Source organism: Rattus norvegicus, chromosome 8 (assembly GCF_036323735.1).
Source record: "Rattus norvegicus strain BN/NHsdMcwi chromosome 8, GRCr8, whole genome shotgun sequence".
Classification (NCBI taxonomy): domain Eukaryota; kingdom Metazoa; phylum Chordata; class Mammalia; order Rodentia; family Muridae; genus Rattus; species Rattus norvegicus.
This window is the reverse complement of record NC_086026.1, coordinates 77,385,046-77,400,464: the sequence shown is the minus strand read 5'-3', so window position 1 is coordinate 77,400,464 and position 15,419 is coordinate 77,385,046. Positions and strand designations below refer to the sequence as shown.

Genomic DNA, 15,419 nt, shown 5'->3' with positions numbered 1-15,419 from the left:
AAAGAAACGGACACGGAAGTCAAGGACGATTACAAAGACGTTCACTGAATAAAAACAAACTAACAGTTTCTCAGGAGGAAACTGAACAGGGAAAGCAGATATAGGAAAGGGATAAGCGGGTAACTCTGTCAGAGCAATAAAGGAGAGGCCACCAAAAGAATACAAAGTTCACTTTAAAAATATCCACATGATTGGCTTACACTGCCAGAGGTGACATGAAATACCACAGTCCCACGGATTCCAAAATACGGAGAGGGAAAGAAAAAAAAGGAAGGGGGAGGGTGTGACGGGAGCGAAGGGAGGAAGGAGCCAAACCATAAGACAAGGGACACTGTAAGAAGACAAAAGAAAGCAGAGGTCCAGATACTCTGGCCTCCTCCATCCCTCTCCAGTACTGTGTGGCCATGGTCTAGCCCTAAGGAGTTACCATCCAAATATACAGGGATGGCCGAATGCCATAAAACTAACACATTGTGTCTGTTAAAGCAACTTCATTTAGAAAGGTTTGTGGAAACATTAACCTCCATGTCTCTTCCATAAATGAACTCTCCCTGGTACTCACTGTACTGATGGTCTGGGGGGATGTTTGTACTTGTAAGAATTTCACACTTCAGTTGATCCTAAAGAGATTTAAGTTGAGAATGAAAGAGAAAGACAGTTAGCCACACATACCAAAAATTAAAGAAAAAAAAATGGTTCTCATGTCTATACCTCCATTGTTCTCTTGCTGATAACTACCAGGGGGAAAATACACAGTGCGAATGTACAGGTATTTTTCTTTATAACAAACACAACGACCTACATCTCTAAGAGCATAATATTACACTCCTCTCTATGAAAACCACCCAGAGACAGATGAATGTCTATGACATCCCACTCAAAGGCTGACTTTCTGTCAGAGCGTTCCTGCAATCTTAAAGTTTCTAATCTAGAAAGTGTGGCTGTCCTGCCTCCCTTCTAACTGACGAAATGACACTGGCCCAGCACTCGGAATCACCGGACCGACTGCGGTCGACCAGCAGGAGACAGATCATCAGAGCTATCTGAAGACTTGTAGGACACGTGTGCTCCGGGTCTGACAGGTGGCATCTTCACAATACGAGCAATCCTTCTTATAGGAAACAGTGTAATAAGAACACCACCAAAATGTGTATGAACAACCACGGAGGGCGGGGTTCCAGCCCCCCCTTGTCATCGTCAAGTGAATGGTTTCAAAAAGATCTTCAGAATCGGAGGGCTCTTCCGAAGAGACGGAACGAAGTTCAAAAGGTTTTTCAGACTTTTGATTTAGCGATATGCCAGTTAAAAAATGATTGACAGCCTGTCCTCATTAAGGACCTTCCCTCTTAAACACATTTAGGATGTGCAGTTAGCATGTCAACGTAAAAACTGAAATTACCAAGATGTGCTCCCTTGATCCACGGTACGACACGCAGCAGCCAACATTCCAGTAGGCGCTGAGACTGTCAAGCTTCACCAGCTATGCAAGAGAAACCGAAGTCGTCAAGCAAAGCACCCGAAAATTACACAGCAGCACTCAACAACTGCCCTGGTGTTCACTGAAATCCTGAACTTTTAAAGAAATAAAAATAGGCAAAAATGGAAGGACAGTATACACACAGGACTTTTTAAGCCCAGCATTTGTTAATTTTCCTTAATGTTGTTTGATCTTAAATTTCAGCAAATCAGGATTCTGGGTGATCTACACATGACTACTCTTGAATTTAAAAGAGCAAATGCTATTTTAAATTGGCTATCTTAATCAATTTGTTTAATAGCCTATTTCTGAATTTTAAAATAACACTTGTTGCCTTTGACAGACTTAGGTATTTCATAGCAACTGAATGTACTCATGTGAGAAACATTTTTTTAAATGTGTTTCTGGGAACACATTTTTAGGAGATTCCCACTCATTCAATTATCAGACAGTAAAAATTTAGCATCTAACGGACTGTTTGCCAGATAAGGAAACACAAGCTCCCTCCAGCAGTTGCCAGTGGCTGTGGAGGAGGGCTGTGGGGGAGGGCCTTATGGGTAATAATGCAGGGAAAGCTGCAGACTGGATGGTGCGGTGGCTGGGGCGCCCGTGCCTATGAACCATGGCAAGCACTGACCAGTGCTGCTCTGTTATGCCTAGTGTGCACCTAACCACATCTCCTGCCTGATCACAAATTATTCTTTCTACATCTAAGGCCTCAGTTTCCAAGTCTTACATGAAATACCATTTGGGAGGCTTCTTGTATCCAGACTCTTCGCTTGATGGATGAGCCTAAACTTCAGCGCAGAAAAGAGGTCACAAAGACTCATGGGAAAAGCTGAATCCAAACCGGATCTTGGGCTTTTCCACCCCTGACTCATCTTTATCAACAAACTACAAAGACAACATCAGTCCTTAAAATCCAAGGCATCTTAGGCTCCCTTAGTCACCCAAATTAAACACATGTTCCCTAATGAGCTAACTTTGCCAAGGAACACATCAACCCTATTAAAATACCTCTGACACCCAACACGTTTTATTTGTTTCTCCTTTATGAGGGATGGTGTTAAACTCTCAATCAGTATGAAATACCCAAGTCTGTCAAAGGGAACAAGGGTTAGTTTAAAATTCAGAAATAGGTTATTTAGACAGCCAATTTAAAATATAGACTCTTTTAAACTCAAGTGGCCGTATGTAAATCACTCAGAATCCTGATTGGCTAAAATTTGGAATCAAAACCAATTCCATAAATACATTAAATATCTAAAGACATCTTAATTTCTAAACTTAAAATGTCAAAAATAAATAGATTACCACACGAAGAGGATGCCCACAATTGTGTACACAATATTCCCTGGAATGACACTTGCTAGTTTTATCATAAATGCAAATATTTTCAGTTTCCTCTAAATATTTTATATGGCCAGAAGTAGTTACTAAGAGTTGGATCATTTACTATAAGTCAGATCGTACTCCCACGCCTTCCCAAAACTCCTGAGGGCTTAGATGTGTTACTTTTGCTCTATCCTTAAGATGTACTTAACACCTTTGCAGAGTCTGCATTAAAATGACTAAATAATCACACTCTGGGGGCAACCTGAAGGGAGACATCTCTCCAAGCTGGATTCTGACATTGCTGCTCTCTCCTACCATCTGGCTGAACAGATACGTCAGTTCTTAAGGATCTTATCCACATGAGCACAAAAATTGATCCCCACCAGGAATTCTAGAACCTTGTATACAAAGAGTATAGTACCTTATATATGATTTTTTCTGCTTCATTTAAAATGCATGGAGTCCAGTGTTCATTGGTCGTCTAAAATGAAATGAAAGTCAACTATTACAAAGTAGTATGTGTCATACACACTCTGGTATCTGTACGTAATCATCAAATAATGTAGAAAGAAAAGGGGCCGGCCAGATAGCTCAATGGGTAAAATCATTTGCCACCTGACCACTAACATTCGAATTCAACCGCAAGGCCCACATGGTAGGAGGCGAAATATACTCTTACAAATTTCTCTGACTGTCACATGTGTGCTATGGTGCAGAAATGTCCTCTCTCAAACACACACACAAACATTTACCAAATAAATGTATTTATAAAAGTTCAGAACTTACATAGGTTAAGTCAGATAAGGTTAACTGATACTTTATATGTTTATATAACAAAAAGAAGCAGTGAAATTTAAAATTGAAGGGACTCTTTCAACCACGTTCCTCCGTTTAGAAAATTATTGTTGGGTTACTATGGCATCTGAAGTCATAGACGTGCATGAAAACAAAGAGCTGGCATGTACACATGAAGAAGATACACATTTTTGAAAAATAAACATTGCTGTAAGGTAGGATGGAAACACAGTGAGTGTGGAAGTCAGCACATGTGTGCAGTGTGGCTGACAAGGCCAAGTACTAACACCCACTAGGGGACATTGCTGACAGATTGCCTAAATGATTTCCCAAGCTGAGGAGTCAGAAGGAACTGAGTGGGAGTCAGACATGGAAAGCAGACAGTTCTCAACATGTCTGACTTAAGGAGTGGGTGGGGAAGAAGAGATAGTTAGAGTCAGGCTGGGGATGGAAAGTTAAGCAGAGCCTTTTTAAGTTTTGTTGTGAGGAAGAGACAAAGGTGTTTAAGACTGGCATGATAGGACACGCTTTTAATACCAGCCCTCAAGAGGCAGAGAGAGGCAGGAGGCTACCCATGAGTTCAAGGCCAGCCTAGTCTACTTAATGAATTCCAGGCCAACCAGAGCTACATAATAATACTCTGTCTCAAAAAAGGAAAAAAAAAAGTGTTTCACTGCGTATAGGAAGATGAGGGAAAGAGAAAAGCAAGCTGCTCTGGAAGAGAGGATGAGAGAAGCAGGAATGTGGGGACAATGTAGACACAGAGGATCTAATGTGGAAGTAAGGCTATCTCTGAGAAGGTGAAAGGAAGAACGGTGTGTATACAAAAGACGCAGCAGGCTTTCTGACAGCCTCTCATCAGTGAGGCCCAGCAGCTGAAGCAGACAAAGAGCCACCTGCTTTAGATAGACTCAATCTTACAAAACACAAAAGGGGCCCTCGGACTCCTAAATCAGCAGTAAGTGTGGCTTAGCTAGAAGCCTAGCTCAGTACCCACCCTTGAGAACAACATGTTGCAGATCTTGATGAAATAAAACAGGGAGAATGAGGGAGGGCACTAATAAATGCTAAGAAGAAAGTAAACAAACAACAAAGGCAAGACCTCCCTCACATGAGTTCTAAGACCAGACTGTCAAAGGGAATTGCTATGGTGGCAAATGAAACAGTAGGGGCTCTGAGCAAAGACTGGGGAATCACAACAGCACACAGTAAGACCACTTGCACTAGAACGCCTTACAGACCAGGTGGACTGTGGTCTGCTATTTCTCTCTCTCTTTTTTTTACTTGTTAGATGCTCAAAGTTAAGTATGATGCTGTTTATGAAGTCTGTTATGAGGCTCAGTTGTCTGGATCAGTGATCCCTCTACCCATAAGAACTCAGACTGGTCTTTCAGATAGTATTGCTCCTGAATATTCTGCTCTGTCAGAAGCTACTGCATGTCCCCAGACATGTTCCTTACCACTTAGTTACTCAGAAAAGTTAAAAAAAGAAAAAAAAAAAACTCTACCTATACATACCCTATATTGCTTAAGGGATTACAGACAAAATAATCTGCATTATGGAATATCTAATCAACATGAATAACATCTCATCCCAGTCCCTCCCTCCCTCCCCCCTCCCTCCCTCCCTCCTCGTGATGCTCACACTCTGTCTCCTCTCTGGAAATCCTACAAAATATTACCAAGTACAAGCTCAGAACTCTACACAGTCATCTGTTCCTTCCCCACATGTACAAGATACAGCATTTATTTCTTCCAAATGCTTTAACATTTGTTATGTGGAAACATTTTAAAAATCAAAATAATTACTAAATATAAAAATATTACTGAAAATGGTGAACTTGGAGAAAATGTGCAGCAAGAGAATTCTTCAGAAACATAAAAGCTATTTAAAGCAGCATTGTGCCTTAGGCAATTCAGTTATTTCAGAATATTAATACTTTATACAGATTCCACAGAAGTTTTAGATAAACCAACATTACCAACAGACTAAATTCTCTCAGGGTGACACCGAATGAAAGCGGCCTTTCTGGATCAGTGACCTACCAAAGAAGAAAGGGAACATTAAAATACAAGATGGTAGAGACTTGCCTTGTCTGGCCTCAGTGGGAAAGCATGTGCCTAGTCCCACAGTGACTTGACATGCCAGGGTAGGTTGGTACCCAGTGGGTAGCCTCCTCCCCTTCTCAGAGGAGAAGGGGAGGAGGGTATGGGGAGAGGAGGTAGACTAAGATCTGGATGTAAAAGAAATTAATGGGAAAAAACGATGGTGAAGCCTTTAAAACATAAGTGGTCAGTCCAAAATATGTGTGCATACGAATAACACCAAATGGATTCAGAGGCTGTTTTGTTTTTGTGTAACTAAAAATAATAATGTAAAAAGAAGAGGTCATGAATTGAGACAAAGTGGGGGGAACACAGAAAGAGCTGGAGGGGGTGGTAGGGAGGGTTGCAAATTATATAAATACATGATTTGTATATTCAAATCTCAAAAGAATAAAAAATGTAAATTTAAAATAGAATGTAAACTTAATAATAAAATAATAAATGGTCAGCAGGTAAGCACATGTCCAAGAGGGAGTCACACAGCCCAGGGACCTGCAAAGACAGGAGTGGGCCCCTGATACGGTTGTGTGTCCATAGAAACACCATGACAGATACCACTACTGCGGTGTGTTCCCAGAACTGTTTTCCTACACCTAAGAAGCTCCACAAGTATGGCTGGCAGACTCTTCTTAGATAGCTAGAAAGAGATGGTCCTTTATGTATACCACAGTGTTCTCCGCAGACAATGACTTCAGCACTTAGGATTCCCATGGTCGCAAGCGTGAGCACTCTATAATTTTACTTCCCTTGACACCTCAAAAGTACCTGTTTTGCTGAGATTATTTTGGGTTTTTTTTTTTTTAAACAGGATCTCACTTTGTAATTCAGCCTGGTCTTGAACTTTCAATCCTACTTTTGCAGCCACGCTTTAGAATCTTAATATTTAATTGACCAAGTCTATTTACCCCAAATCTACCAAAGATGAACTGCTTTTCTGTTTCTGAACTTCTATATGAGATATTTATAAATGGTGTTTAGCCTATGTCACAATGTGCATGATGCTGCTGTTGTGACCACTGAAAGATGTTTGAAAGCCATAGACAACTGTTTGCTTGTGATAGAAGCATGAATTGCGAGAAAAGAACTTGTAAATGTTGTACTATGTCATCCAAATGAAACTCCATGGCATTGTCGCACAGACCCCTATCAAACGGGAAATATGTGTGTATGCTCTGGGGTAGCTGAGAAGCACAAACAGCTTCATATACTTTATTTGTAATTAATGCATATAAATATTTTATTCACATAAATGTATAATGGAGTCAGCCACGGTGGTGCACACTTATAATCCCCATACTCAGATATATATACAGGTATACATATATATATATATATATATATATATATATATATATACTGTCTCTGAATAACTAGTGTATTTTGATTTACAACAATCACCAGCCATATTGCTGTGAATGACAGAAAATCAGTTGTTGGATCTTCTAGTCTTAATCTTAGGTCTTTAGGGAAAGCACTCCAGCTTTCAAAGCAGTTATAATCATTTGCATTGGCAGCCACAGTATAGAAACGTCCCATTTCTCCACACGGCTTTAACAATAACTCATTTCCATGATACACTGGGTACATTTTTCCTGACTTGCTGCATGCAGGCGTATCTGAGTTAGCAAAATTTACTTTAATACCTCCAGAAAGCCAAGAGATAGAATGAGCAAACTGCAAATACATGGCATTGAACACTGTCACACAGAGAACCCAGGAAGGGAAATGAAACCCTGTCTATCTTCTAATCTAGTCAAATCTAAGGCAAATTAACATGAGACTCTAAGCTGGGTTGCCTCGAGCCTGGCTTCTAACCCACTGTGGGTGCTCCCGAGACGCTCAGGCCCACTGCAGGACTAGTCAGAGTCTGTATTACACTGACCAGAGGCCCTGTCCCCTGACTGCTATTGCCAGCAGTTACTCTAATTGTTTTGACGATATAACTGAAATCAGTCTCTTAAAGTTATACATCGCATATACAACAAAATCCGAACAACGCACAGGAACATTCAGCCCAGGCGGTGGTTTACACTATTTACGGATGCACAGCCTGGCCAGCGCTGCAGTGCAAAGGGTGAAGCACCAGCACATTTACAGGGGTGGCTATCAAATTTAAATTTAGGTTCAGTTAATCTACAGATGGAATACCAGAAGATATAGAATATCATAAATCATATCAAATGACCAACGAAATACTGAAATTACTCACATCATCTTCATATTTAATATGAATGTCTGTTATTTTCACTTGGACATTTTTTATTACTTGAGTTGCCAATTTTTCCAGAAATGTATCCTTTTTTGCTTCTTTGGGCTTATCTGTGAAAAAGAGAAAAACAGCTCAAGACTTGCAATTCTCACACACCTCACGACTGATGGCCGAAGAGCGCTAAACGCACTACGCAATGGAAATTACATTGTATTCTAGGGTCCTTTCTTAGACTTACTTTAGAATCTGATAAACAGTTCCAGCTTAAAGTTCAGTTTTATGTTTAAACTGCACACTAATGTTCATTTTACCTTCCAGGACAGAAATCAAGGTGTATAAACAGCACAGGTAGAGAACTGCTTGTACCTACCTTTGGAGCGATCAAGACCTTTAAAACGTTTCTTAAAATGTTTTTTGTGCTTTTTACGCTTACGTCCTTCTCAGTGGAAGCATTTTAGTGAGAAAAGGATAAAAGTCAAGTTAGCAGACAAGAGGACAGAAAAGGAAATACGAGAATTCTTCCTGAATCCAAGTTCAGCGAGACTTACCTCCCTCTACACTGACTGACCCACTATTTCAACATGAACACAAACTCACAAGCTTTCTTTACTATATTAACATTCTGCAGTGAAGAACAACTTCTAATCTAGAGAATAACTAGGCAGATACAATTACATAAAACATGGATAAAACATATCCATTCCCAATGGTGTTTCAATATTTATAGTTACATATTACAGTGCCACTTTAAGTTAAATGTTACCAAAATATTGGAAATGTAACGATGATGACATGACATAAAGCCTCAGGGAAAGTTCTAGGCGATGTGCGGCAGGGCAAATGGGATGGCTGGGTTGAGGGCTATGGCCTCTCTAGATGATGATCTTTGCAAACAGAACTGCTTAAGCATGAGGTAAAGCTCATGAAAGTAGAAGGGTATAAAATGTATACCAAACAGTACATTCGGCTAGCACTGGTTCCTCTAAAGTGTATCCTTATCTGGCATTTTCACATTAGCCAACACCCTCTAGTGTTCTACTCAACCAACAGCCAGGCACCAGCCATGACCTGACCTCCAGAGGAAGTCCTGCATGGTCTCCTGACTCTGCTCCCCAGAAAAGACCTTCTGCTCTGCCACTGCATCTAATATACTAGTTGAGCCTGTCAATCACCCATGCCAAATCATTTAAAGGTTCTCTGCAGCCTGACAAATAAAATCAAATGTGTATGCATGGCACAGGCCTGGTCTTTGCCACGCCTGCTAGCCACCTACGTATGGGAAATTGCAGAACTGTTACTGGTAACTTCCAAAACACACTAATGCCAATGCTATTGCCTCCCTACACACCACTCTGCAATCAGGCTACCGTCCGCAAATTCTTTACCAAGCAAACTTTTAGGTATTGCTGTCTCGTGTCCAACACTCCTGCCGTATGACTCACCACCCGTATGAATCTTTCCATTGCTTGCGTAGCCTCAGGGCCTATACCTTACCCAAAATTCTAATAAACAACAAGGTGCTGTACTGAAATGTCTGCCTGATTTTTTTGCCAGTGGGCAAGAGGCTCCTATCCAGCAAGAGGCTTCCAAGAACAGAGATCCCTGTCTAAGCAAAGGCACACAGCATATGCCTGTTCAAATGAACTAAGACATCACACAAACATCATAACAAAATATAAAATGTGATCAGAATATATTTGTATACAGCCATAAGTTCTATTTTATTTTGTCGATATTTATAAATTGTCCTACCATAAAATTAAGACAAGAACTAGAATTACAAGAATAAACTGGTATTTCAGACTAAGTCCGTTACATAGATAACAGAAGCTGACTAGCACAGCCACTAGCATTTCTTAACACAGTGAGAGTTCCTGATTCCACTCCATAAATCAAGCGTACGAAAGACAATTCTCAAAGAAACACTACCGGAGGAAGGTAAGAGAGGCAGCACTGTCTGGAGTCTCCAGGCCTGACCATTAGCTCTAGCTTCACAAGCGCTCTAGCCCCTGTTCTAGCATTCATGTAGATGTGGAAGGCACCACATCAGTCCTCCTAATACCATCTTAAGTCTACAAAAGTGCTACAAAAGAGTTTTGAGAGAAAATCCCTATTTAATCTAATAAAGAATAAATTTCTTCTGATTCTCAAATACTCTAGGACAGTTCTCAAAACTTTGATCTTGGGACTTTAAATTCACATTTAAAGCATGAGCAATTTGAAGAGATTTCAAGTAATATAATTTATGATGCTAGAAATAAAAAACAGAAACTATTTTCAATTCATTCAAAATAATAACCATCACTTGATTACTTATAGTAATGCACTACACACACACACACACACACACACACACACACACACACACACACACATCCCCAGTGAGAAGAATCACACGATTTTACATTTGTACAAATGTAATATCTGGCTTTAGTGTGGCTTAGCTTAGTGGAAGATGGCAAGATTCATATGTCTGCTTCTGCCTTCAATCTGCTGAGATATGTTGTCTGATTGAAGTCCATGATGAAAACATGATTCCAAAGCAGATATGCCACTGGAAAAGGGGCGAGTGTGTGCATGGTCACGTGTAATTATGAGGAATGCAGTCAAGTTTAGAAAGTAGAGTTTCGGGGCTGGGGATTTAGCTCAGTGGTAGAGTGCTTGCCTGGGAAGCGCAAGGCCCTGGGTTCGGTCCCCAGCTCCGAAAAAAAGAACCAAAAAAAAAAGAAAGTAGAGTTTCTTCACTAGGGTTTTAGATTATATATAAGATATATCATCTAATTATAGTCAGTCAATTAAAGTCAGTTGGCCATCGCACACGTGACATGGGCCTTTCAGACAGCCACGACTTTCCAATCGCTGGGCATACGGAAATCATGCTGCACTGAGTGAGGCAGAGCCCCCTCACATTCAGTCCTGTCGACGTTTAACACAAGAGGCAAATTTGCTGCAATTACCTCAGACTCACGGGACAATCTGGCCATACTAAGTGTTGTCAAGCTCGAGGTGGCAAGTAAGGGGTTCTTAGAACTCCAATGTTTCATCAAAAGCACCAAGTGTCACTACTGAAACATGGCGGTTCTGTCACTTTGTTTTCTGTAGTAGCTACACACTGAGCCTTGAATGAGGACAGTCTGTCAATCTTTGGAGTACAAATGGCCTTTGTCCACAAGAAGCAACTTCACACGATTCACACATCTGCACGAACAAACACCCTTGAGAATCAGCTGACTCAGCATTCAGAAATGCTTCACATGCACCTTCTCCTGTGTCCCACAAAATTTTAGAGACCTGCTCAAAGGTTAGTGTCCGTTTAAGTTAAAATTCTACTTTGTCAAGAAAAAACTTTAAGAAATACTGGCATATTTCATTTTCTTTTGCTTTTGTAATGAGTGCACAGTAGCAAAGTAGTACCAGTAAGTAGTCCAGTGAGCTGTCCCACCTTGAATCAGGCCATGACAGCCACTGAGTTACAAGCCATTGCTTACACCAGATACAAATTTCAACTCAGTGAAAAGTTAAATGCTGGGCTGGAGAGATGGCTCAGAGGTTAAGAGCACTGACTGCTCTTCCAGAGGTCCTGAGTTCAATTCCCAGCAACCACATGGTGACTCACAACCATCTGTAATGGAATCTGATGCCCTCTTTTTTTTTTTTTTTTTTTTTTTTGGTTCTTTTTTTCGGAGCTGGGGACCAAACCCAGGGCCTTGCGCTTCCTAGGTAAGCGCTCTACCACTGAGCTAAATCCCCAGCCCCCTGATGCCCTCTTCTGGTGTGCCTGAAGACAGCTACAGTGTACTCACATACATACAATAAATAAATCTTAAAAAAAAAAAAAAGTTAAATGCTTTAATATCACCATGAAAATAGCTCTACCTAGGAATTGATGCTCTAATGTTAAAGAAAAAGTGAGATGCAGTAGGGGAAGAACGTAGTCAGAAACTGAATGGGGAAACTGTCATGAAGTACACCTGAGACCCCAGCTAAGACCAGGGAGCGAAGGGAAGGCCGTCATCAAACAAATCTTCTCACTGCACCATGAGTCTCACTTCACTATGATTACTTTAAAATCTAAAAGAAGAAAGGTAATGAGTCAGCTAAGGCTTCCTTCGCTGTGCCTTTTCCTGGCTTTTACAAGACCGGTGATTGTGGAAGGTATAAGGATAGGTCACCAGCACTCATTATAACTTCCAGGCAGATTCTTCCTAGAAAGACCGGAAAACACTGGTAGCAGTGACAACAGAGAGCCAGTTCATTGCAGCCTATAAAACTGCCCAATGACCCTGAGATTCTCCATGCTATCCTCGTACTGAACAAACTAACAAATTAGCAGTCAGCCACGGCTACCTCAGTGGTAGACTTGTAAAGTAACAAATTAGCAGTAAGCCATGGTCACTACCATGGTAGATTTGTAAAGTAACAAATTAGCAGTCAATCACGGTTACTACCTTACATAGATTTATAAAATAAAAAATTGTTAAGATAACTCCACTTAATGCTTCGAAACTGCCATGCAAATTTTCCCACTGTCAAAATAAAAATACATATTAAAGAAGTTTATCTGCAGAGGGATTCTACCATAGCACTCAGTATTTGAAATTTGAGATGCACACGCACTTACCATTTAGTCAAAGCAAATCTAAATTGTGCTGAAATTAACATAAATTCCTGAAGAGTTATAAAGACATAACATTTCATTTAAATATTGAAACTGCTACTATCTGGTACACAGCCTAGTGTACATAAGATTCATATTCTAAATCCTACAGCAAACAGCCTTCAGTTTGCTTTTGTGAAGCTTCAGGTTTCAACACACTCTACAGGACAACAGAAGAGAAGATTACACAAACTGGAGGACGGGAAAAAAATGCAGGGGTCCTCCTTGAGGCTCTGGATGAAGCATTAAAATAAATATATATATAACACATATATTCCATCTTACTGCTTCTTGCAAATCTGAAAGTATCTGCTGTAAGCAAAAGAAAGCACTCTGTTGGGAAACACTATGACTGTACTAAAAACTAAGCCAAAGGGAGGGCAGCACAAATTTCACGGTCGTTTGCAGATCTGAGAATTCTACAGGGGCAGTGAGCTGTGCTTGCTCACTCACAAACAACAAGCTTCCAGCACAGAGTTTTCCAGAAGACGCTCAAAGACTCGGTGAATGAGTGAATGGCTGTGGAGGGAGGGAAGAGGAAGAGATGGCAAGGGTATGAACATGAATTACATTTCCATATTTCCCAAAGGACACGCACTGTCCAGTGGACTCCACTAAAAGCTCAAGCATAAATAAGAACATCAGTATCGTGAAGTTAAGTGTAATTAACCATGCATACCCACCAGGCTTGACGTCCTTGTAAAGCAAGCTTTCCAAGCCATACATGAACTCCCCATGTGCACCTGCATCCCAGGGCAGCAGGAAGCGAAATGCAAAGCGTTATAAGACACCTTTAGTTTTGCAGACTTAGCTTCAGAACCACAGAAACCACACTGCAGGACATGTGAAGAGCCAGGGACATAAAACCATCCACCCCTACGGAAACATTCCCAGCGACGGCACGTCCATTCTCTCAACATAAAACCTTCCTTCCACATCAAACAAAAATTCTCCACCATGAAAGTTGAATCACATTGGGCAAGGCAGATAAACAGCACTGACGGCTTGGGTCTCATTGTCATCTCGCATTTTCAAACACAACACAAATGTGTCATCTGGGTTCTCCTCCTGCCTGTCATGTGGCCCGTTTTCGTTAAGTTCCTATGATATCTGCCACTAGCTTTAAAATCAGATGAGAAAGTCTCCGCTTACTTCACTGTGTGACTTGTTCCTTGCAGACAAGGAGCCTGCAGGCTTTGCTCACTGGAGTTAATACTGGCTAGACAGCTCCCTCTCCCACTTCCCTCCCAAAGGAAGCACAGCAACTTCAGACTTTTAAAGAAAGGCTTGTGAACTCCCACTCCTCGGCCAGCTGGAGGCTAAAGTTCACCTTTGCACCAGGTAATGTGATTACTGACCTCATCGCCCTGTCATTCAGGTCTCTTTAAAGTGATCTCAGCTAGTTTCCCAACCGTACATGCAAATACTCTGTCTCAAACCCTTAACGTCCAGCTCTCCCCACATGTGCCTGGCCTTTTCTACCCTGCCTACCCTGCCTCCCTGACCTGAAGACCTCTTTCTCTCTTCCATGTTCACAGAACCCACTGAGCTGCACAACTTAACCGTGTCACCCCATTCTGATCTCCTGACACTCTACCTGGACCTTTTTGATGGGACATAACACTTTCTCCTGTTTGTCACTAAAAAAAATGCCTTACTTGCCCAATTCAAATTGCTTGACATGAGAGTTCCATTTTCAACAACATATAAGACCATAGTGCCTCAAAATTCCCCAGAAGCTAGCACACACAGCATGCGACATCCTACTTTTGAACCTCCTTAATACTGAGTTTGGAGTTTTTATTGCTATTTGTTGGCAGGTCTGTGAGGATGGGAATTTCCTGAGGAAAGTTTGTGGTGTGTGTGTGTGTGTGTGTGTGTGTGTGTGTGTGTGTGTGTGTGTATGTTTAGTTTTTTCAAACAGTTCTATAGTGACCTCACCTGTGCCATCCTCCTGTGTACGAGAATTACGGGTATGAACTACTACTTACAGAATCTTGAATGTGATATTCTAAACCCAGGGGAAAAAAAAATCTAGCATTCGGTCTTAGGAGAACTTTCAGTCACACTGGTAGCTATTAGATGTGTCCAGCAAACACAGGCGGAAACAAAAGAACAGGTAAGGAAGCCATGGAGGAGCTAATTCAACAGAGGAATAATAGGACAGGCCCGACAAGACTATGTTTGCAGACCCAAAACCTAAGTAAATTTTAAACTACGCAGGCACTGAAGGTGAAGCTCAGCAGTAGAGCTCCTGCCTAGTGAGGAAGGGAGCTCATTTATGCAGCACTAAATAAACCAGGAGGGAAAAAAGCAATTCAGAAGGAAAACTCCAAGAAAAAAAAATAATAATAAGACATATGTAGGGAAGACTGGAGCAGGAATTAAAAGAGTTGGAAAATACCTGAAAAACCACCAATTCGTCTGTGGAAAACTTAGTGCATTTCATAGCAGATTAAACAAAGAATGAGGGGAGTATTTGCAAGTCAAGAAAATCAGGACCTCTAGAAAGAAATATAACCATAGGCTATCATTAGGCCTTTATACTGAGCAATCACCTTGTCATAGTACATAACTGGCCTAAAATTACCACCCACACAGACTTTTTGAAAGTGCAAAGGGCATCTCTCTGTGGTCTTTGGGCTCGTGTCAACAAAAGACAGGGGATTAGGGTGAAGAAAAAAAAAAAAAAAAACAGCAATGGCAGACATAAAAAAAAAAAAAAAAAAAAAAACCACAATGGTGGACATTAGTGAACCAGAAAACAACAGCATTGAGACTCCTAAAACATAAACTGGCTTATAAGAACAGAGTATGAAGGACAACAAAATGTGCGCAGG

The 15,419-nt window shown here is 40.9% G+C and overlaps 1 protein-coding gene across 4 annotated transcripts in view; it reads right to left on the bottom strand.

The window, feature by feature from the left end:
- The window catches only part of Vps13c (vacuolar protein sorting 13 homolog C), a 173,511-nt gene that overhangs the window by 132,545 nt on the left and 25,547 nt on the right, over positions 1–15,419 (bottom strand). For 3 of the 4 annotated variants that reach the window (XM_056984521.2, XM_056984523.2, XM_063266344.1), the window contains exons 6-12: positions 13,263–13,322; positions 8,293–8,358; positions 7,923–8,032; positions 5,590–5,649; positions 3,234–3,293; positions 1,400–1,480; positions 563–620 (exon numbers count right to left, since the gene is read on the bottom strand). In XM_056984521.2, coding sequence (XP_056840501.1) covers positions 563–620; positions 1,400–1,480; positions 3,234–3,293; positions 5,590–5,649; positions 7,923–8,032; positions 8,293–8,358; positions 13,263–13,322 — 495 coding nt within the window. The remainder of the gene's footprint in view (positions 1–562; positions 621–1,399; positions 1,481–3,233; positions 3,294–5,589; positions 5,650–7,922; positions 8,033–8,292; positions 8,359–13,262; positions 13,323–15,419) is intronic. The other variant, XM_056984522.2, reaches the window with a different exon arrangement.